This window comes from Dipodomys ordii, unplaced genomic scaffold, assembly GCF_000151885.1.
Source record: "Dipodomys ordii isolate 6190 unplaced genomic scaffold, Dord_2.0 Scaffold99, whole genome shotgun sequence".
In the NCBI taxonomy this organism is placed as follows: Eukaryota; Metazoa; Chordata; class Mammalia; order Rodentia; family Heteromyidae; genus Dipodomys; species Dipodomys ordii.
In genome coordinates this window covers 8297980-8318450 of record NW_012267315.1, presented here as the reverse complement: position 1 = coordinate 8318450, position 20471 = coordinate 8297980, and the positions used below count along the sequence as shown (strand labels likewise).

At 43.5% G+C, this 20471-nt stretch overlaps 1 protein-coding gene across 3 annotated transcripts in view; it reads right to left on the bottom strand.

Annotated features, from left to right (window-relative positions):
- Positions 1-20471, bottom strand: part of Bfsp1 (beaded filament structural protein 1, filensin) — a 56381-nt gene that overhangs the window by 10208 nt on the left and 25702 nt on the right. For 2 of the 3 annotated variants that reach the window (XM_013027108.1, XM_013027106.1), the window contains exons 2-5: positions 18398-18458; positions 7886-7981; positions 5561-5653; positions 3013-3120 (exon numbers count right to left, since the gene is read on the bottom strand). In XM_013027108.1, the coding sequence (XP_012882562.1) occupies positions 3013-3120; positions 5561-5653; positions 7886-7981; positions 18398-18418 (318 nt within the window). In that variant the 5' untranslated portion in view covers positions 18419-18458. Of the gene's footprint in view, positions 1-3012; positions 3140-4815; positions 4827-5560; positions 5654-7885; positions 7982-18397; positions 18459-20471 lie in introns of all 3 variants that reach the window. The other variant, XM_013027107.1, reaches the window with a different exon arrangement.

Below are 20471 nucleotides of genomic sequence, written 5' to 3'. Positions count from 1 at the left end.
AGGATGGTTGAGAAACAAAAAGCTTAAAAAAACCATCTCAATCGATCACGCACCTATCATCTCAGGTATGTGGGATGGCATGGTGGGTGGAGTAGCTCAAATGGTGGAGTGCTTACCTAGCAAGCATGAGGTTGAGTTCAATTGCCAAAAGATTAATATTTTGTGCCTTTAACCACATTTTTCTGAAAAGAAATCCACAAGCATTACCAGACTACCAGAGGCTATGGGGAATGAGGAAGAGGCAGCACGGACCGAAAGGTGGAACTCCTGCTTCAGAGACATCAGAATCAACAAATCTCTGCAGCAACTGGGGGTAGAAACAGGTGGTTACAGACAGTTTATTTCCCATTCTCAGAAACCACACTAATCCTTTTTTTCCTATTCACCAAATGTATACACGTACAGAAAGAAAAAGTGATTTTTTGTCATCCTTAGAATCTAGAGCAATGGTTTTCAATTTGTTGCCACAGCCACAGGAAATGACATATTTCCTACTAAACGCCACAAGTGTCATAGAAATGTGCATGCCGCTGAACAATTATTTATGAATTTAGATATATGAATATATACTTATTTGAATATCTATACCTTTAAAATAAAAGTTTAACAAAACAAACCCTACATTTTCACTTGCTATGCATTCTGTTATTTCACATTGTTATATTGTATAGTTTAGGGCTGTTGGTTTCTACTCATTTTTTTTGCCCTTACCAGGATGTCAACTCAAGATCTCACACTTGCACATCCTTTGCTTGCTCAGTGGATGTTCTTATCACTTGAATCACACCCCCAGCCCTGCTTTTTGCTGGTTATTTTGGAGATGGAATCTCATAGATGTTTCTGCCCAGGCTGGCTTCAAAGCATGATTCTCTAGATCTCTGCCTCCGAGGTGGCTGGGATTACAGATGTGAGCCACCAGCTCTTGGCACTACTTTTTCTTATACAAGCCAATTCTAGGAATTTCATTTTATATCCAATGAGTTAAAAACTGGTGTCTAGAATCATGGCTGGCTCTGAGCCTACTTGTTCAACAATACACAGAACATAGACATGCACACAGGCCTAAATATATGAACCACATAATACCTCACAGATACAGCCCACCTACATATTCATACCACATGCATATACACACAGCACATGCATACACACCACACACACATGCCACACATAAACACACATCCCATATATGTGTGTGTGTCTATATACATATAGATAGATAGATATAGATATAGATACACACACACACATACCCTCTCTCCCTAGGCTCTCCCTTTTTCTCTCTCCCTTTCTCTTTCTCTCCTCTGTATTTCTTTCTCTCCTTCCTTCTGTCTGTTCAGGTCCTTAGATGAGACCACAGTCACCAAGATGGGGATGTGCTCCTGAAGCCATGGCTTGTCTCCAGAGAAGGATGAGTTCTAAGGGTGTCCCTCTCCCACCATGATCCTCAGCTCAGATGACAGTCATGGTCCCTGAGTAGCTTTGGATCTCTGAGAGCCGCACGAGGGGGTAGGACTCCAAAGCCCCCAAATGAGATCCTGATGTGGAGGGCACTGAATGTCTATAAAATGCATCATGTGTAGACAAGGCTTTAGATGAACATATGACAACCAGATGTTCCAGGCTCACTAGAATCAGACTTTCAGAGTGTTGTTGTTGCCGTTGTTGTTGCTTTTCCTCCTTGTCCTTTATATGTACCCGCCTGACTTGGGAAATGTGATTCCACAACCTTACAGGAAGGGGCAGTATCTGAGCAGCACATCTCATCACATGGTCAGGGTGATGGTGATAAAGACAAAATTAAAGAATTTAAGGGATGAGCAAGAAGCCTTTTAGCCTGGGATACAGAGCAGCCACCGAAACAGACTGACTGAGCTTTCAAATGGAGCTCCAAGTGAAAGGGGAGTGGGAAGAGGCAGGATAGAAACATGACGTTTACTCTAACAAATGTCCCACTAGAGGCAAATACTGCGACAATCACTCTTTCCAGGTTGATAATCAAATGTCAAAGCACAAATTTCATCACGAGAGAGGAAAAGCAGGAAGCACAGATTTGAGAAAGTGTAGGATAAAAATCCAATATGTAAAATATCCCCATGCTGCTGATCGCATGTATGGTGTATAACATGTGAACACTGTTATATATTACAGACTGTGATAGACAATTTGCTCCAGGAAAGTTAGAATGAACTTAGAAATTATGTAATCACTTAATCACAATCAAAAAAAAAAAGGACTTTGGGGAAGGGAGGGAGGGAGGGGATGGTAGGGGGAAAACAATGGAGGGGCTAACAATGTTCAAGAGGAAGTGTACTCATTACCTCACTCATGTAACTGTAACCCTCTGTATAGTATCTTTACAATAAAAAACTAAAAAAAAAAATCCAATATGTAGCCAGAATCCAGTGGCTACACCTATAATCCTAGCTATTCAAGAGGCTGAGATTTAAGGATTGTGGTTCAAAGCCAGCCCAAGCAGAAAAGCCCATGAGACTCTCATCTCCCATTAGCTACCAAAAAAAGCCAGAAATGGAGCTCAAGTAGTGGCATACCAATCTTGAGCACAAAAGCTCAAGGCTAATGCCCAAGCCCAGAGTTCAAGCCCCAGGAGTGGCACCAAAAACAGAAAAAATCCAATATGTGTCTACTAATTCACAGCAAGTTTGACCTGAGTAAATAAATCCAAGATGAAGCTGAGATTGTTCACCCTTGGTGGAAGAAGAGCATAACCCAAAAGGACCATGAGGGGAATGGCTGGGGGACCAGTATCACATGACCCCCATAGGCCCAGGCCTCTTCCAGGCTGGATGCTGGGAGTTCTGAATCCAGAAAGCCTCAGTCCAAGTCAAAACAAGGCACATGGTCACCTGCTCACAGCACTATGGCCGTGCCAGGCACACAGGTATGCTTGGTTGTGGCAATTCACAGAGCTGGATCCCTGTGCATGCATAGGACATAGATGTGGTGGGAATGGTCACTGGCACATTGCAGATGCAGGGGTGTGGTGGTTACCTGGGCCTGTAGCTCAGCTCTCTGCACCTGCAGGTGATGTAGCACCTCCTGGCTCTCCTCCAGCTGACTCTGTAGGGCAGCCACTTCCCGTTCTGTCAGGAGCTTCTCCTGTGTGAAGAAAACCAGACTCAGACTCACACACAGAAGGAAAGACAAAAGGAAAAGGAGAAAGCACAGTGTGGGATGTGATGGGCTGAATGTGTGTGGGACACCCCCAAATTCATGTCTGAAAACCTTCATCTCCAAGGTGGTGGTATAAAGAGGTGGAATCTTTGAGATGCGATTAGGGTCACGCAGGTGGGGGCCCATGATAGGAATCAGTGCCCTGTGAGAAGAGGAAGACTGAGTACTGACTCAATCTCTCCACCACATCAGCACACAGCAAGAAAGTGACCTTTGCCAGCCTGGAAGAGAGCCCTCAGCAGATCCTGACCTTGTTGGCCCCTTGACATTGAACTCCTAGCTTCCAGAACTGTGAGAAATAATGACCAGTCTATGGAATCCCATTCTCCCAGCCTGTGCAAGCTCAGACAGGCCCGTAACAGCCACCGTTTGTATCTTTGGTTTTGTCTTCTAAAAGCACAAAAGACTATTAGGAGGCCTGAATGTAGACCTATTTGTGTCATCAACTGGTGAATAGGCATTTGACTTTCAAGACCTCATTTCCCCTTCTGTGAAAAGACCTGGAATGCAGACACTCTGTGCCATCAGCTTGTGGCAATATGAAGCAGGAGCCACTGGATCTCAAAAGGTGAAAGAGAAATGGGGCCCAGGGGAGGTCTCTATATACCATCCTATGGATGTTTTGTGGAATCGCCCAGAAGGAAATCCTCCTGCAACCAGCCCACACTCTGCCACACAGCTCCCTCTCCTTATTCACCTCTCTACTGTCTATGCAAAAATACTCATATTGATTCACAAGTGCCTGGCTGCTCAAAAGTGCTGCCTCCCATCACAAGCAACACAGCATCAAAGACGTGCTATACCTTTGCCCAGTCTATGCCCAGTGCCCTCTGTGTTCAGGCCCACCTGTGAAGTCAGCCTCCTGCTCACAAATGCCTCACAAAGAGGCCTTCGGGAGTGTCCCCCCAAAGTCCCATGGGTTAAACACTTGGTTGCCAGCAGGTGGGGCCACTGGGAGGTGGCGGAACCTTTAGGGGGTGGAGCCTAGTGGGAGGAAGTTAGCACATTGGAAGTTAGGTCATAGGTGTGCCCTTGAAGGCGATAATGGGACTCTGACCTCTCTTTTTTTCTCTCTCTCTGTTCAATCTGCTTCTCTGTCTGTCTTTGGCTTATTTGTTTCTTGGTGTCTAATTCCCCATCTCCCTGCCTCAATGATGTAGACAAGAATGCATGCGAATGCATGCAGCTAGTCACAGCAAAAGGGAATTGATGCTGGGTACCAGCCTATAATCATAGCTACTCAGGAGGCTAACATCTGAGGATCATGGTTCAAAGCCAGCTGGGCAAGAAAGTCCATGAGACTCTTATCTCAAATTCACCACCAGAAAACCACTGGCACTGTGGCTCAAAGTAGTAGAGCACTAGCCTTGAGCTGAAGAGCTCAAGGACAGCACCCAGGCCCAGAGTTCAAACTCCATGACTAACCCAAAAAAAAAAGGCAGGGTAGCTTAATTGAACCATGGTGTTAGAGGTAAGGACATTGAGAGGTATAAAGATTAGAGACAGTTACTAGGGGGGAGCTCCATGATTAAATCCTGATGACTATAAGAAAAATCAAACACAGTCTCTCTCTCTCTCTCTCTCTCTCTAACACACACACACACACACACACACACACACAGAGTCCCTGTCTCCCCAGCTCTCTGTGATATCCTATTCTATCTTGGGACTTGCCACCATCAGTTGCAACCTCTTGCCCTTGGAATCCAGAACCCTGAGTCAACATAATCTTATTTTCTTTGTGATCTGTTCTTTTTGTGGTATTGGTGTTATTCACAACAGAAAACTAAAACAGTACACCAATTTTGGAAAAACAGTTTGTCTATTTCCTGTGAAGTATGAAATTTCCTATGAAGAAAGAAAAAAATCTTAAGACAATGGTCAGAGACACAGTTTAGGTCTCCTGTTGTTTAAATATTAGCATGAACAAAGAACATGTGAACACGGAACAGAGGAAAGGACTTCACAGAAGTGGCTGTGGCTCACCTCACAGTCAAACCCACTGTGTGTCCCTGCACCACTACCAAGGTCAACCAAGCCCATTTAAAAAAAGTTGAAAAGGGCCAGGCACTGACGGCTCAAGCCTATAATCCTAGGAGGTTAAGATTTAAGGATCATGGTTCAAAACCAGCCCAAGCAGGAAAGCCTGTGAAGTTCTTATCTCCAAGTAACCACCAGAAAACTGGAAATGGCGTTGTGGCTCAAAGTGGTAGAGTGCTAGCCTTGAGCAAAAGAGTTCGGGGACAGTGCCCAGGCCCTGAGTTCAAGCCCCAGGATCTTAAAAAATAAAAAATGAAGAAATGCTGCAGATGTGATTCCCCCAGGACAGGCATGCTCTCCCTGCAGCTGGGGCTCCAGTGCTCACCTCCTTCATCCCAGCCGTAATGGTGGATGCTGGAGAAGCAGTCTGGGTGATCTGCTGCAGGATGCTGACATAGGTCTGAATTTCCAGAAGGTTCTGTTGGAGGAGGGAAAACATTTTCATTGTAAGCTGCGTTTTTCCCTTATCCTACAAGAATCCATGAGTGGACCCATTTGCACATTCTCCAAGAGTCATGATCGAATAGGGAGTGAAAGGAGGAGGAGGACTGGCAGCACTCCCATTCCCTTTAGTCTCACAAGAACACCAGGGCAGGTGCGTAAACCGAAGCAGGATTCTTTTATCCTTTCCCATCAGTCACATTGGAACTTGGCAGAGGTGTGGGAGAAAACCAAAATGAAATCCTCCTGGAGGGCTCAAAGGACTCTTCCTGGCACCAGCATAGGATGGCATTTCAAAGGCAGAGAGGAGGAGAGCTTACTGAACAAATGACTTACTGAATATATGTCTTCCCAAGCAAACCTCTGAAATCTCCTAGAATGTAAGACCTTCTGAAAAACAGGGGTAACTAGCTGAAAAAAAAAATCCTAATGGCTCATGCCTGTAATCCTAACTACTCAGGAGGCTGATATCTGAGGATCAGGGCTCAAAGCCAGTGCAGGCGGAAGTCTGTAAGACTACTTTTATCTCCAATAAGCTACTTAGAAAAAGCCAGAAGTGGCACTATGGCTCAAGTGATAGAGTGCTAGTGTTGAGCACAAAAAAGCTCATGACAGTGACAGGCCCTGAGTTCAAGCTCCAGGACCGGGGAAAAAAAAAAAAAAGCGTGCTAACCCTTTACTCACCCAAACACTGGCCGCAGTAATAACCGCCCTCACCTGAGAATTTCCCTGGCCAGTTCATGGTCATTCCATCCAGGAAGCTAGAAGGGCTTCACCCTATCCCAGCCCAGGCCAGTGGCTTACCAACAGAGAAGTACAAAACACCACCTCTCTTGTCTCCAAGTGGGAGACAACCCTGTGGTATGATTCACACTCTCCACAGCTCCTTGGAAGGCCAAGGCGAGGCTTCAGCTGAGACTCTCCCCTTTCCCATGCTTGGCTCCCTCCCTCTGCTAACCAGTTTCCCTTCCTCCCTTTATCCTCAGAGTTCTCCACACAAACAGCAATAACATAAGGGTCACTATCTTGGCCTCTGAACATAAGGCCTTACCTGAGCATCGTGGAAGTTTCCCAGGACCTCTATCCTCCTCATGATTCTAAATGGCCTTAAGATTACTTTGAGCTACTTTGAAATTATCCTCCCCACTCCACCCCACCCCTGCCCCATCCCCCCTCTCATACACACACTGCATTGTTCCCAGGCTTCTAGAAGTAAACAGAAGCAAGAAGGAAGGTGCAAAGGTGGAACCAGGCCAGGGCATGTTGAAAGATGCCAATGGGAGAAGCATCCATTCTAGAGCCTGGATTGACCCTGTGCAAACACTTATGCACAGGTAGAACTAGAACAGGTTTACTGAGGTCTCCCCAGGTTCCAGGTTGGACCTACCCTGCCATATTGTTTTAATTTAGGTTGTCCTAGCATCCGACCCTCAAGAGGAGCTAGGTGGAAATAGTTGATGTAAGAGATAAAGCTGGGAACTGTGAATCTGTGGAGTCCAGTCCAGCAGGCACAGGGAAAGGCAGGCAGCCCAAGGGGGTGTGCTATCCATCAGTCACCCTCCAGGCCCTGAGCTCCAGGCTCATGAGAATCTTTGGGAACCCAGAAGCCTCACACAGGCAAGAGGGAGCCAGAATATTGGTATACCACCTCTCATCAGCCCTTGGTTAGGTTCTCCAAGATTTTCTTATAGAACAGAGCAGCCTTTGACTGCTAGGAGAAAGTTCCCAAGCTATGAGTGAGCAGATGGGACTCCAGAACTCACAAGAGAGAAAAGACCAGAGGGAGAGATCAGGGGTCAGGCCACCTCAGGTCTCCTCCATTCACTAACCTACACAGCTGAAAAAGATAGCTGGCATTTGCAATTTCAAGGTGAAGAAGCAAACAAGAGTGGTCCGGCCACTAATGGATGGATACATAGTTCTAGACTTTGGTTTTTCTAGTACACCAAGTCCTCTACCCCCACCCCAAGTCAGGACTGTGAGAAGCCGGTGACGGTGAATAAAACTCAGGACATGTCATAGGAGAAGGAGCTCCTACATAAACATAAATGTGCTCCTCAAAGGATGTGCTCAAAGACTTAGCTGCCCATTTTTGGTCTAGAGGGAAATGTATACCCAAAGGCTAGCCACTTCTGTAGCCTGTGTTCAGCCATGAATATCTCAAACTGAGTGTTTTTGGATGAAAGGACATCAGAAAGGCCAGGGTTACCTTTTTGTATCTGTCCTTGGCTGCACTAATATCATCTTGCAGAAACTGGGCTTCGAGCTGAAGGCGCAGGTTGTGCAGTAGGGCTTCATCGGCTTCCTGAAACGAGAAAGTCCCACATCTTGCATCTCAGAGGCGACTTGATGTGAAGTCAGCCAGATGTCTGCTTACACAGATCACTTGGGGCATACTTAAACACAGATTTTTGTTCAGTAGCTCTAGGAAGTAATCTGAGATTCTGCATGCTAGCAAGGCATTAGGTTGTCATTAGATCTGGTTGGGAATAGTTTTATTAGGCCAGGTGCCAGTGGCTCATGCCTGTAATACTAACTACTCAGGAGGCTGTGATCGGAGAATTATGGTTCAAGGCCAGCCCAGGCAGGAAAGTCTATGAGACTCTCATCTCCAATAAGCTATTCTGAAAAAGCCAGATGTAGTAGAAGTTGAGGTGGTAGAGCACTAGTCTTGAGCAGAAGAAGGTTAGGGACAATGCTCAAGCCCTGAGTTCAAGCCCCAAGACCAGCAAGAATAATTTTCATCAGAAGGTGACTTTGTACTGAAGGGAATCTGTGCCAATATCTGGAGACATTGTTGATTGTCATTGCTAGAAAGCTGGAATGTTTGTCCAAGAATCTGGTAGACAGAGGCAAGGGAAGTTGCTAAACATACAATACACAGGACAGCATCCCAGTCCAACATGAACACAAAGAACATTCTATCCTAAATTGTCTAAGTTGAGAAATCTTGATCTGGAAGGTTATGAGAAGCCAAGCATGGTGACACTTGCTTATAATCTTGAGACTCAAGAGACTGAAACAGGAGAATCATGAGTTTGAGATCAGCCTGGCAACCTAGCCCCAGTCTTGGCTATATAATAAAACCCTCCCTGCCTCTCTCTCTCATTAGCATATATTATATATACTCTATATATACCACATACCCTAAAATCTAAATGTCATCTGTATTTGCTCTATATCTTGCCAGGAGTGCCTTGACTTTCTAAAACCAAAACAGAGGAATGGCTTCCTTTAATATTGAAACCTGTAATTTAATAGTTTTCTCCCAAGGATGGTTAACATCCCCTGTGAAATGTAACTTTAACACAAAATATGGGTGGTCTTTTTTAGAATGATTGCTGTCACAAATAGTACTTATTCCTATAACTTAGAAATGACATGTCACAGAAGGTTGAATTTGCTCACCAAACTTTCTTCTATCAACGGTGAATCTGATCTTGTTTAGACAAAACAAGTAGGCATAAGGGAAGAGTTCATGCTGTGCTATCAAAAATTGGCTCAGATACTTCAGTGTGTCCAGTGTGACATCCCAGTGTGTCCAGTGTGACATCCCAGGTGAACATAACTGAAGAGTGTCAGGACGCCCCACACCTCTGCCAATACATGCCTGTCAGTACCTGAGATCTTGCTAAGTGGGTTCTTACTGGCTTTTTAATGACATACTTATTTCTAAGTATGATGAATATTAATAACAGGCTTTTATTAATAAAGGTGGATAGATGTTTTGGCTAACATATTTAAGAAATACATGGCTGAACAGAATTAAGACAATCAAGCTGCCCAGGGTATTTGGGGATGCTCCCCACCTTTGGGAGAGTTTGGGTTTAGGCAAGGCCTTTAGACTGTAGTTTCTGGAAAAGTACCCTATTTCTTAACTTTTCTTGGAAATGACCATTGATGTAGGAAGATTTCTGGTTTTCCCATGCTGACAGCCAGGAAAGGGCTTTCCATGCAAGTTTTGTCCTCACCTTTATATTCTCCAAGGTCTGTCTTCACCTGTGATACTAAAGCTGGAGCTTCAATGAGCTGACAGATAAGGCTTACAGATTTTGGAGACTTGTGTCAGAATAATGGCTCTGGATAGATCCCTCACTCTGGGAGCAGTGGTTGGCTTTGAGGTAATTCGACACCCTGGGGCTGGGGACAAACTGTCACAGAGACATGACAAATATGAGGCAAAAGTGACAGAACGTTGGGAAAAAAGAAGTCCTGAGCCAATTTCTCGGGATATTTTTCCACCTTCCCTTTGCCCCTTCTTAAGCCTGCTGAAGAGGAGGTAGGGTGGAGACTTCCCAAGCATCTCACTTTTTTGCCCAAAGTGAATCCATAATTGCTAAAGCCGAAGAACTAGAAATAGGTTTCAAGAACTCCTTCTGTTGTAACCTAGAGATCAAATATTTAGAAATAGAAGGAATTCTGGGGGTCATTGGTCCTCAAATCTTTTTATAATCCACCAGTATGATCCATTCCTCCCACAGAAGCCAATATATAGGGATGTAGCCAAGCACTGGTGGCTCACACCCATAATCCTAGCTATTCAGGAGGCTGAGGTCTGAGGATCTCAGTTCAAAGCCAGCCTGGGCAAGAAATGTCAGGAGGCTATCTCCAATTAACTACCAAAAAGTCAGAAGTAGAGCTGTGGCTCAAGTGGTAGAGCAAAAAAGTTCAGAGATAGTGCCTTGAAGACTTCAGGGATAGTTCAATTTCTAGGACCAACACACACACACACACACACACACACACACACACACACAAAATACCCTGGGTGCTGGTGGTGGCTCACATCTATAATACTAGCAACCTTGAAGGCTGAGATCTGAGAATCACAGTTCAAGGACAGCCTGGACAGGAAAGTCTGTGAGACTCTTATCTCCAATTTACCACCAGAAAACCAGAAGTGGAACTGTGGATCAGTGTTAAGGGGTTAGCCTTGAGCAAAAGAGCTCAGGGACTGTGTACAGGCCCCAAATTCAATCCCCATAACCAACAACAACAACAAAATCAAGATTGCTTTGTTGCTATCCCAGTGAGTGGCAGGGAGCTGCTCAAGACTGAAGCAAAGGACTTGTATATGCTAAGGATATGCTCTACCACTGGGCCATCAGTAGTAGATACCCTCAGCCAGATATCCTCTTCACACAGAGCAAAATGGGCCACAGGCAACCCATCTGTCCAACAGCCTTGTTCCCATAGAGGCCCTTTAAGTGACTCCAGGGCTCTGCCAAGTGCAGTCTAAACCTAAAGTTTACTTTACCAAAGGAATGCGTGAACTTGACTGTTCAATGAGTCACCCAGCTGGTCAGTGAAATTAATGGAAGATAATGGGACTGGAGCTTATCTTAGACCTCTCTGCACTGGTTAAGAGTTGGGCCACACACCAGTGGCTCATGTCATTAATCCTAGCTATTCAGAAGGCTGAGATCTGAGGATCATGTATGAAGCCAATGCAGGCAGAAAAGTCCATAAGACTCTTATCTCCAACAAACTACCCAGAAAAAGGCAGAAGTAGCACTGTGGCTCAAGTGGTAGAGCTCTAGCCTTGAGCACAAAATGGCTCAGGGTCAGTGCCCAGGCCTTAAGTTCAAGCCCCAAGCCTGGCAAAAAGAGTTATGGAGTAGGGTATCCCTACTCACTACCTCTCAATGATAAACAGGCCATCAATTAGGACTTTAAAATCATTTATGAGGCAGGCACTTGTGACTCACAACTGTAGCCTTAGCTATTCAGGAGGCTGAGATCCAGAATATGGTAGTTTGAAGCCAGCCCCAGCAGAAGAATCCACTAGACTCCATTTCCAAAATAAACCGCAAAAAGTAGGGTTGAAGACATAGCTCAAGAAGTATAGCACCAGTTGGCAAGCAGCCTAGCAAGCACAAAGCACAAAGTTCAAACTCTGATATCAGCAAAAACAAAGCAAAACAAGTTATTGGTAGTGATAATGAAAGGACAACCAATGTTGACATTAAAATAGGAACTAACCAGAAGCTTCAGCAAGCATATTATCTGGTTTTGAAGGTAATCCCCTGATTGACTGCCAAAAATTTTAAAAAGCCCAGGTGAGCTGATGCTGTAGGAATGTGCAGTTGCTGATCTGTGGAAGAAAATTTGTTTTGGATGTGTTTTCTTTTGTTTATACCAGAACTCAGAAATGTGTAGACACTGTGATTTTATTATGCATAGGATGCTGCCAGCTGAGCTTTCAAATGTTTCACTGGCAGAAGCATCTAGATTTTTCTGAATTGAAAAATCTAGGTCAACATTCCAATTTTGGAAAAACAATCCAATCCTAGTATTATGCATATTCTAGATGTAAAAAATGGTTCCTGAAGTATGGTATGGTACCTGCACCATACCACCTGGGCACTGGGAAGAAATGTAACTCTTCCAGTGTATCTTAGACCTACTGGCTCAGAATTTCTGGAGCCAGACCCCAGGAATCTAGGTTTTAACACTCCTTCCAGGAGACCACTGAGTCTCATTAAAATTACAGGATCGCTGGTCTAGAATGCTTACAACTTTTTTTAAGATCTCCTAGCCAGATGCTGGTGGCTCACACCTATAATCCTAGCTACTCAGGAGGCTGAGATCTGAGGTTCAAAGCCAGCCCAGGCAGGAAAGTCTGAGAGACTCTTATCTCCAATTAACCACCAGAAAACTAGAAGTGATGCTGTGGCTCAGAGTGATAGAGTGCTATCCTTGAGCACAAAGAGGCTCAGGAATAGTGCCCAGGCCCTGAGTTCAAGCCCTATGACCAACCTAACATATATATATGGTGGTGGTGGTTGTCGTCATCGTCATGGGGCTTGAACTCTGGGCCTGGGCGCTGTTCCTGACCACTAGTGCCCAGCTCAAAAAAATGTATTTTTATGGTGCTGGAAATTAGACCCAGGGCCTCAAGCATGCTAGAGGAGCACTCTACCACTGAGTTATATCCTAGTCATTGCTAAGAAAGGATCAGGGACATAATCAGAATTTGATGTACCCTTGAAAATCAGCCTTGACAACGTTCTCAAGGATATTCTAAAGGGTTAACTAAAAGCCCAATTGAAAATTTAATAAAATAAATAAAAAAATAAAAAATAATAAAAAATAATTTAAAAAAGCCCAATTGAAAAAAAAAGAATGGGGACTCCATTCATTAAAATTAATGGTTAGGTATGATTTATTTTTTGAATACTTTTTTTTCTGCCATGGAGCTTGAACTCTGGGCCTGGATGCTGTCCCTCAGCTCCTCAGCTCAAGGCTAGTGCTCTACCTATTTTTTTTAATACTTTTAAGGTTGCTGACCTAGACCCTAGGGCCAGCCTGGAGGAGTAGACAGAGGGAACGCTCTCCCCTCCCCATTTTCTTCAACTTTGCCCTCTCCCCTTCATTCTCCCCACTCTTTCTTTACCCTTTTTTCCTTCAGATCTCTGCACCCCAACTCTTAAACTCTTCCCTCCCAGATTCCTCTACTCTTCAGGAAGCTCCTTTCCGACCTAAGAGGAGCCCTAGAACATGTGGGCACTGGTATCCCGGAAAAGGGGAAGCCTCATGCCCCACCCTTCCATGCCCAAACTCCCTTACCTCTTGTGCTTTTCCACAGACAAATCTAGAGACATACGGATTGCATGGAAAATACTTAATATATCAGCCATTACATATTTTTAGTTATTTTTAAGTGAGATCATTTGACTAGAACCTACATTGCCTTAACATTCTGGGGGCTGTGAAAAAAGAAAAGCAAAAGAGGAAAACTACAAAATCTACTTTCTTCATTTTCCTTAAGATAAGCAAACTTAGGCATTATGAGGACCAATAACCTCCCATGTATACATTTAGTGACAATGAGATCTAGAGGTTGGACAAACATGAATATTTTTAAATATTGACTTTTAAGTCATCTTAATTTCTTTGTGCCATCAAGTGGCTGGAAATGTGACTAACTTTAACTAAACCATGTAAGTAGTTATATTGAAGGATTTATTTCCCTTCAAGTGCATAGCAAAGAGTGGCTTGTATTTGCTTATCTGGCTGCTAGTAATGCAAGAGCTCTGGTTGGGAAAATTAATTACCTGGCAGCCTGGAAGCTTGGTAAGTTGTGAGAGAAATAGCATCCAATGATCTTACATGCACTGTGGCATTTTCCAAAGAGGATGCAAAGACTAGGTCAAGGATTTCTCAGAGTTTCACACCAAAGGAAGAATCCCTTGTGCCAATGGCTCTACATGAAATGGGCACTGAGAGTAAATGGAGAGCCAAAATCCTGTTGATTTTATGTATGCAGTTATCCAATGACTTAGCCAAAATCACTCATCTGAGAAGATGAGAATTCTGCTCTTCTATTCACCCTTCTCTTCTCATCTGATGACCTCCAAAGACAGAGAACAAGAATGCCCAGTGCTCAGCTAGCCAACTTCTTGAGGAGCTATCTTGATTTGAGCTTTCTAAGCAGACCCCAAGGCAAAGTCTGAGTATGTGTCTTATTAGAGAGGTGATACCAGGAAGCACAGGTTGGGAGGGTAGAAGCAGTCATTAAAAAGATGAAAGCAAATCAGGGTGAGTTGATAAGTTATCACTGTGAAAGACACAGTCAAGTCCCACTAAGGACCCTATCGAAGGCCATGCTGGATTGTCATACTAGGGGGTAGAGGGAGCTGGGGAACTCATCTGCCCTCTCCTCACCCTCAGTGGCTGAGGTTTGCTCCCTGTCTGTTAGCATCTAACTCTGTCCATCAGAGAAGTCATGAAAATTCCAAGAAGCAGAAGCCAGAAGCCATCTATGTGTCCAGCATGCCTGGGTAACAGCTAGGATGTATCAGGAAATAAAAACAGGACTCCCACATCACAGCCTAAAGGACCAACTTTAACCTACAGGACCCTGACTTTGTGTCTACCTTCTAAGAAACAGATTCCTTGACTTTCTTAGAAGGTGGAGAATGAGCCATAAATAATAAGAGTCCTTCCAGGAATGGGCTGTGGAGCTCTGAAGTCATTTACTCTCAAGGGTGAATTTCTTCACTGGCAAAAAGAAGAGGTTGAACTGGGTTGTTTGGGGCACCACCAATAACCAAAGCTGTTCTGATACCCCTGCAAGCTAGCACAAGGACCACTTAAATTCCCACATTTGCATGCTGTGTTCATGACCTCCACCACGTCCAAGGACCACCTGGACTATTAGCTACTTTGTCTTTTTCTTTAGACTGATTCATTTTTACCCTGATTTATTTGAAAAAGAACCTTTCCTGTCGCAAAAGGTAAATACAACAATTCACAACCTTGAAGAAATGACTCCTCTATCCACTATGAACACAAGTACCTCCTGCTGGAGAAGTGGCTTAACTAGTACAGTACTTGAGGGGCATGCACAAGACCTTAGGTGCAACCCTCAGGCTAGACAAATAAAATAAAATCACCTCTCATTCCACCAGGGACTTAGACACTCCACACTTACAAGAAAACTGAGCCAGCATCTCTGTGTGTGTGTGTGTGTGATCATGGGGCTTGAACTCAGGGCCTGGGTGCTGTCCCTGAGCTCTTTGTGCTCAAGGCTAGCACTCTGCCACTTTGGGACACAGCTCCACTTCCAGTTTTCTGGTGGTTAATTAGAGGTAAGAGTCTTAACGACTTTCCTGCCCAAGCTGCTTTTGAACCACAATCCTCAGATCTTGGTCTCCTGAGTAGCTAGGAATACAGGCATGAGCCCTCAGTACCTGGCTGAGCTAGCATCTTCTCACAGCAAGTAATTATGACCAAAGATGATGCAGTACCGTGTGATATAATGTGTATGTATATGTATATTGCTATGTTGCTTCATTTTCACTAGGCATGTAGACATTCTTACATTCTGATGGTGGTAGAAACTATCATTGTCCCCAATTCAGATGAGAAAAAGGAAGCTCAGAGACATGAAGCAATTCTCCCCTACCCTAATGAGTTCTCTGCAGCAGGGTAAGATGAAGCTATTCCTCTTTTGGACCCACTCACTAGTGAGCAGGAAGATCTATCCTCAGCCCAGAAAATAGTCAGGTCAATTCCTTGTGTGAGACCTCACCTGTGTTCATGGTAGCATATTTTCCCAAAACATGACCCTATTCTTATGGGGCTAATGCATCATAAGATCCACACTTGGTTACAATATACAGGAACAGATCATTTGTTCCCATTATCTCTATCATCTTATTTTTTTCTAATGAGAGTAGGCATTGCTTTTGTAATAAGAGAAAAGTGACAGAAGATTTTTGAATCCACTGTCACTTTCCACCAAGGGTAAAAAGACAGTCCATTCTTCTGCACTCTTCTTTGAAGCATGTGTAAGAGGGCATGCTCTAGTGTCTAGTGCCAGCCTGGAGGAGGGGGCTGCATGAGTGACAACCTTAGAAGTAAGTCCAGGGAAAGGCCTGCATATGGTGATGTTAGGAGATGGGGGCTTTGGAGAGCTGACTTGGATATCTAAGTGAAAGCCATAGTCTGTGGACAAGATGATGGTTCAACTGGCAGCCTGAGATTGTCATCAGAAACAAGAACAAGATAAGCTACCAGTGTTGCCAGAATTGGATGTTAACAAGAAGAAACCCCCAGCTCTGACTCACAACAGGCACGGACTCATCACTTCCCAGGCTGCCTGAAACCTGTGTCCTCAAGGATTTTCTGAAGGCCATTCTCCCTACCATCTTTGTATTACTATCTAGGGTGCTTGTAGGTCAAGCCATGTTGCATAATAAGACAGACCCGGATTTTAATAATTGCACTGCATCATAGTTGTTTTGCTTTTCTATTACTTTATTTTGCATTTAACTTAATTTTTTGTTATTTTTTAAAGGTGATGTACAGAGAGAGGGCTTATGTCACATAAGTCAAGTAATGAGTACATTTCTTTTTGAACAGTGTCACATCTTCTTTTATTTTCTCCCAGTTTTTCCCTCACATTTAATTTTTTGATCAGGCAACATATTTACATAATCCAAAAGGCATAAAAGAGCATAGTAATATGTCCTTCCCATACATCTTTTACATGTGTGGGAATATCACAATGGGCCCCTCTCCTCATACTAATGTATGCTAATAAGAAAAATCTCCTTCCCATCTATTTCCCTATAGTTACTCATTTCAGTTCTCCACAGATACCACCTTTGGCATAATATCTCCTTCCAGAGATATTTTATGACCTGTGTAATTTTTGATGGCTACTCTTTCACATAAGTGTCCTGGCTTAGACAACCCACTGGAGTAAATGCTCATAGATAGAATAGACACCATAAGTAAATAACACTGACAAATTGAGAATCTTGGCTTCTCAAGATTCTAGTTGTGGTCTCACCACTAACTGGCAGGAGAATCCTTGGAAACAGAGGTTGGAGAAGACTAGGAAATAGTATCCATTAGCTACCCTTGACTATCTGGAGTAGATGCCTGACATTATATGCAAAGAATTCTAAGGCCTATCTGGGCCCAGAAAGGAAGAACTTCATGTCTTATCAGCATGGATGGGCATGGAATGGGACAGGAGCTGGCAGCCCATGTGACCTAAGTAAGCAGCCTTTCAGCTAATGGTCACCACAGGTCCTTGCATCTGTATTTGAGCTCTGAAATGGTTGGAAAAGGATTTTTTCATTCTCCTGGCTACAGTAGAAAAATTCCAACTAGTCAGTTAATGATGGAAGGTTGAAAGAGGAAAACTCTTGTGAGGAACAGCTCATGAAGAGTTTGCCAGGATCTTGGCATCCCTATGTGGCTACTCTTTATGCTCCAAGAAAAGGGAGCTTCAGGAGAAATGGAAGTTTCTTCCTTAGTCCTTGTGAATCTTTTCCTGCACAACAGCAATCTCAAGACCTTGAGCTGACAGAGCAGAGGTATTATCTTTTCCCAATAACCACAATTCAAAGCAGGTTCATTCCTCAAGTTGCTATGTGGGATCAGTATGTCTGAGTAGGAGAGCAGCAAATGATCACTGTAATGCTACCTATTCTGATAACCTAGTGCTATGGATTTGGGATGTGTTGAGTGAATCCCTCAAAAACTTGTGTGTTGGGAGCTTGGTACGAAGTGTTGCCATGGTAAGAGGAACTTCAAGATATAAGCATAGTAGATATACTGGAAATGAGCTTTACAACTTTGGAGGGGGGGAGTGGGAGAGGTGGGGGAGAGAAAGGATAGATAGTAGGAGAAAAACAAAGGAGGGGGTAACAGTGCTTGACAAGAAATGTACTCATTATCTTACCGATGTAACTGTAACCTTTCTGTATAGCATCTTTACAAGAAAATAATTTAAAAAAAAAAAAGCATAGTAGAAGGCCATGACTGGCCCCTCCCCTGGCTCTGGCTTTCTATATGTCATGTGACCTCTCCTCACATGCTCCAACTACAATGCCATCCATCATGAATTAATAGAGCCAAGGACCCTGACAAGACCCAACACCATGCTGATTGGACTTTCGACCTCCAAAACTAGAAGGTAAATAAACCTCCTTTCTTTACAAGTTACCAGCCTTGAGTATCATTATATTCATGGAAAATAGCAATACACTAAACATACTAGTCACAAACGTCATAGTTTGTATGTGTGTGAGTTCATTTACACAGACTCAGTTGAAATTAAGAAGGCAAGGAAGAGAATGACAGTAAAGGAAATAGGCGGACCCTAAAATAACACAAAGATGAGGTATGGAATACAGTTGCAGCTGACATTTCACTCTACACTGTAATTAAGCTATTTAGTCACAGATAATGTTCAACTCACCTTGTTAAGTCGTTCAAGCATTTCTTTTAGAACCAGTTGACATTCACATTCATTTTCATACCTGCGAATGAGACACAAAAGCAAGAGTTGGGCAGCTTCTACTACTTCTTTTTTGGGGGGCGGGGTCCAGTTGTGGGGCCTGAACTCTGGGCCTGGGCGCTGTCCCTCAGCTCTTCAGCTCAAGGCTAGAGCTCTACCACTTGAGCCACGGCGCCACTTCTGGCTTTTTTTCTTTTTGCTTATGTGGTGCTGAGGAATCGAACCCAGGGCCTCATGCATGCAAGGCAAGTGCTCTACCACTGAGTCACCTTCCCAGCCCATACTATTTCTTATGTGTGGATTACACAACTAACATCAAGTTCAATCTCAGATACTATTGTACCCTCTCTCCTAAAAAGAAGTTCATTTTAACTTAAAGAAGTAGCTAATTTCGTATTTCTTTGCCCACTGTTTCCCAATGATGAAGTAATAATATTTGCACAATGCACTGGATGACTGGTAAATGGAACAAGAAATTTCTCAGCCTAGAGAGCTCAAACTGCCATATGCATAACTGGGTGATAAGACAACAAACACTCTTAACCTGACCACATGTAGACTCCTTATGCAATTGTATTCACTGAAATGTGTAACATGAATTTTTTCTGGATTGTGTCATTTAATCCTTACTACACTCTGAGAGGAAGTAATTTACGGCATTTCAGGGGGGAAATGAGGAAAGTGAGGTTGAGAGACATGTCAAACCCTCGGGGGCTACACTGAAGCTCATCCTTGGCTAGTCAGCCAGCAAAGATCTCCTCAGGACCAGTGGGCAGAGCAGGCTATGTATGAGCCAGCTGAGCACTCCTGGGACAGCTCTCAACCTCTGCTGGAAGCCAGTTGGTGCATAAATACCTTGGCCTCCTCCCCTCCGATGAGATCATTGAAAAACACTCCTTAGACCCAGTGGTGAGGCAAGTGCTATGGAGTTTATGTCACTTGTTGAAACAGATCCTAATTAACCCTAAGCCCAACTTGCAAAGCAAGCTTTCTCTTCTGTGTCCTTGCACAACCAGGTCATGGGCTTAAGTCAAGTACTTCACAGCTGTGAAAGATGCTGGAAAAATCATACTCCTATGTTCACAGAATTACAAGTCCTGAACTCAAGGAAGGATATGTAGAAACAGGCACACTGTGCATACATCCCAAGTTCCAAGATCATCTGAATAGCTCACCAACAACCAGTAAGTTACAAATCTTTGCATTTGTTTTACATTTTATGCACATATAGCTACTTCTTTCACATGTAACTCTAATAGACCCCAGAATAATTTGTTAAATGGGCAATTAGAATAGAACTATTAACAAATCTGCCTTTCTCCTTGCTCTTTCCTGCTAGGAACATCTACAAGTTCCTGTACCTTAAACATGTGTTGATAAGCAATACAATATAATGTCATGAGTAATTTATATGACATAAAGGCAATCTCAATATTATATCAGAAGAGAGATTTCATTATTCAGAATTCATAGTAAGAATTCAACTGTTCATGCAAATGAATTCACGGGATGAAAACAAACACTTTGGTTGCCATTTGTTGCCAGATTGTTTTATAAGGATGGCTTTTGATTTTCAGCAATTTGGATTAACTGACTCTATTTCTCACTGTACTTTGTACTTTTTATTTACCCTTTTGGATCTTGGTTTGTTTCATGTTTTGCTTAGTCTTTGATACGCTAAAGGTCTTGATTCTGAAATTATTCATATCCCCAGGTAGAAGCAAATATCTAAAGCTAACATGTGGCCAGCTGCACACACATCACCTTTCTGTATGGTTTTTTTACCTTGACTTATTCACTTCTGCAATGTAAAAGCAAATTCTGTGTCTGTGTGTGCACACGTGCACACATCCATGAATGCAGATGAGTGTAGTTTTCATAATGATTTTCAAATCCCACCACCTCAATCAAAACACTGAAACTTCTCCATGGGAGGAATGGTTTGGACTCAGTTGACTGGAATATTTTTAATAAACCACAGGACCCAAGGAGCTGCTCTGTAACAGACACACACACACACACACACACACACACA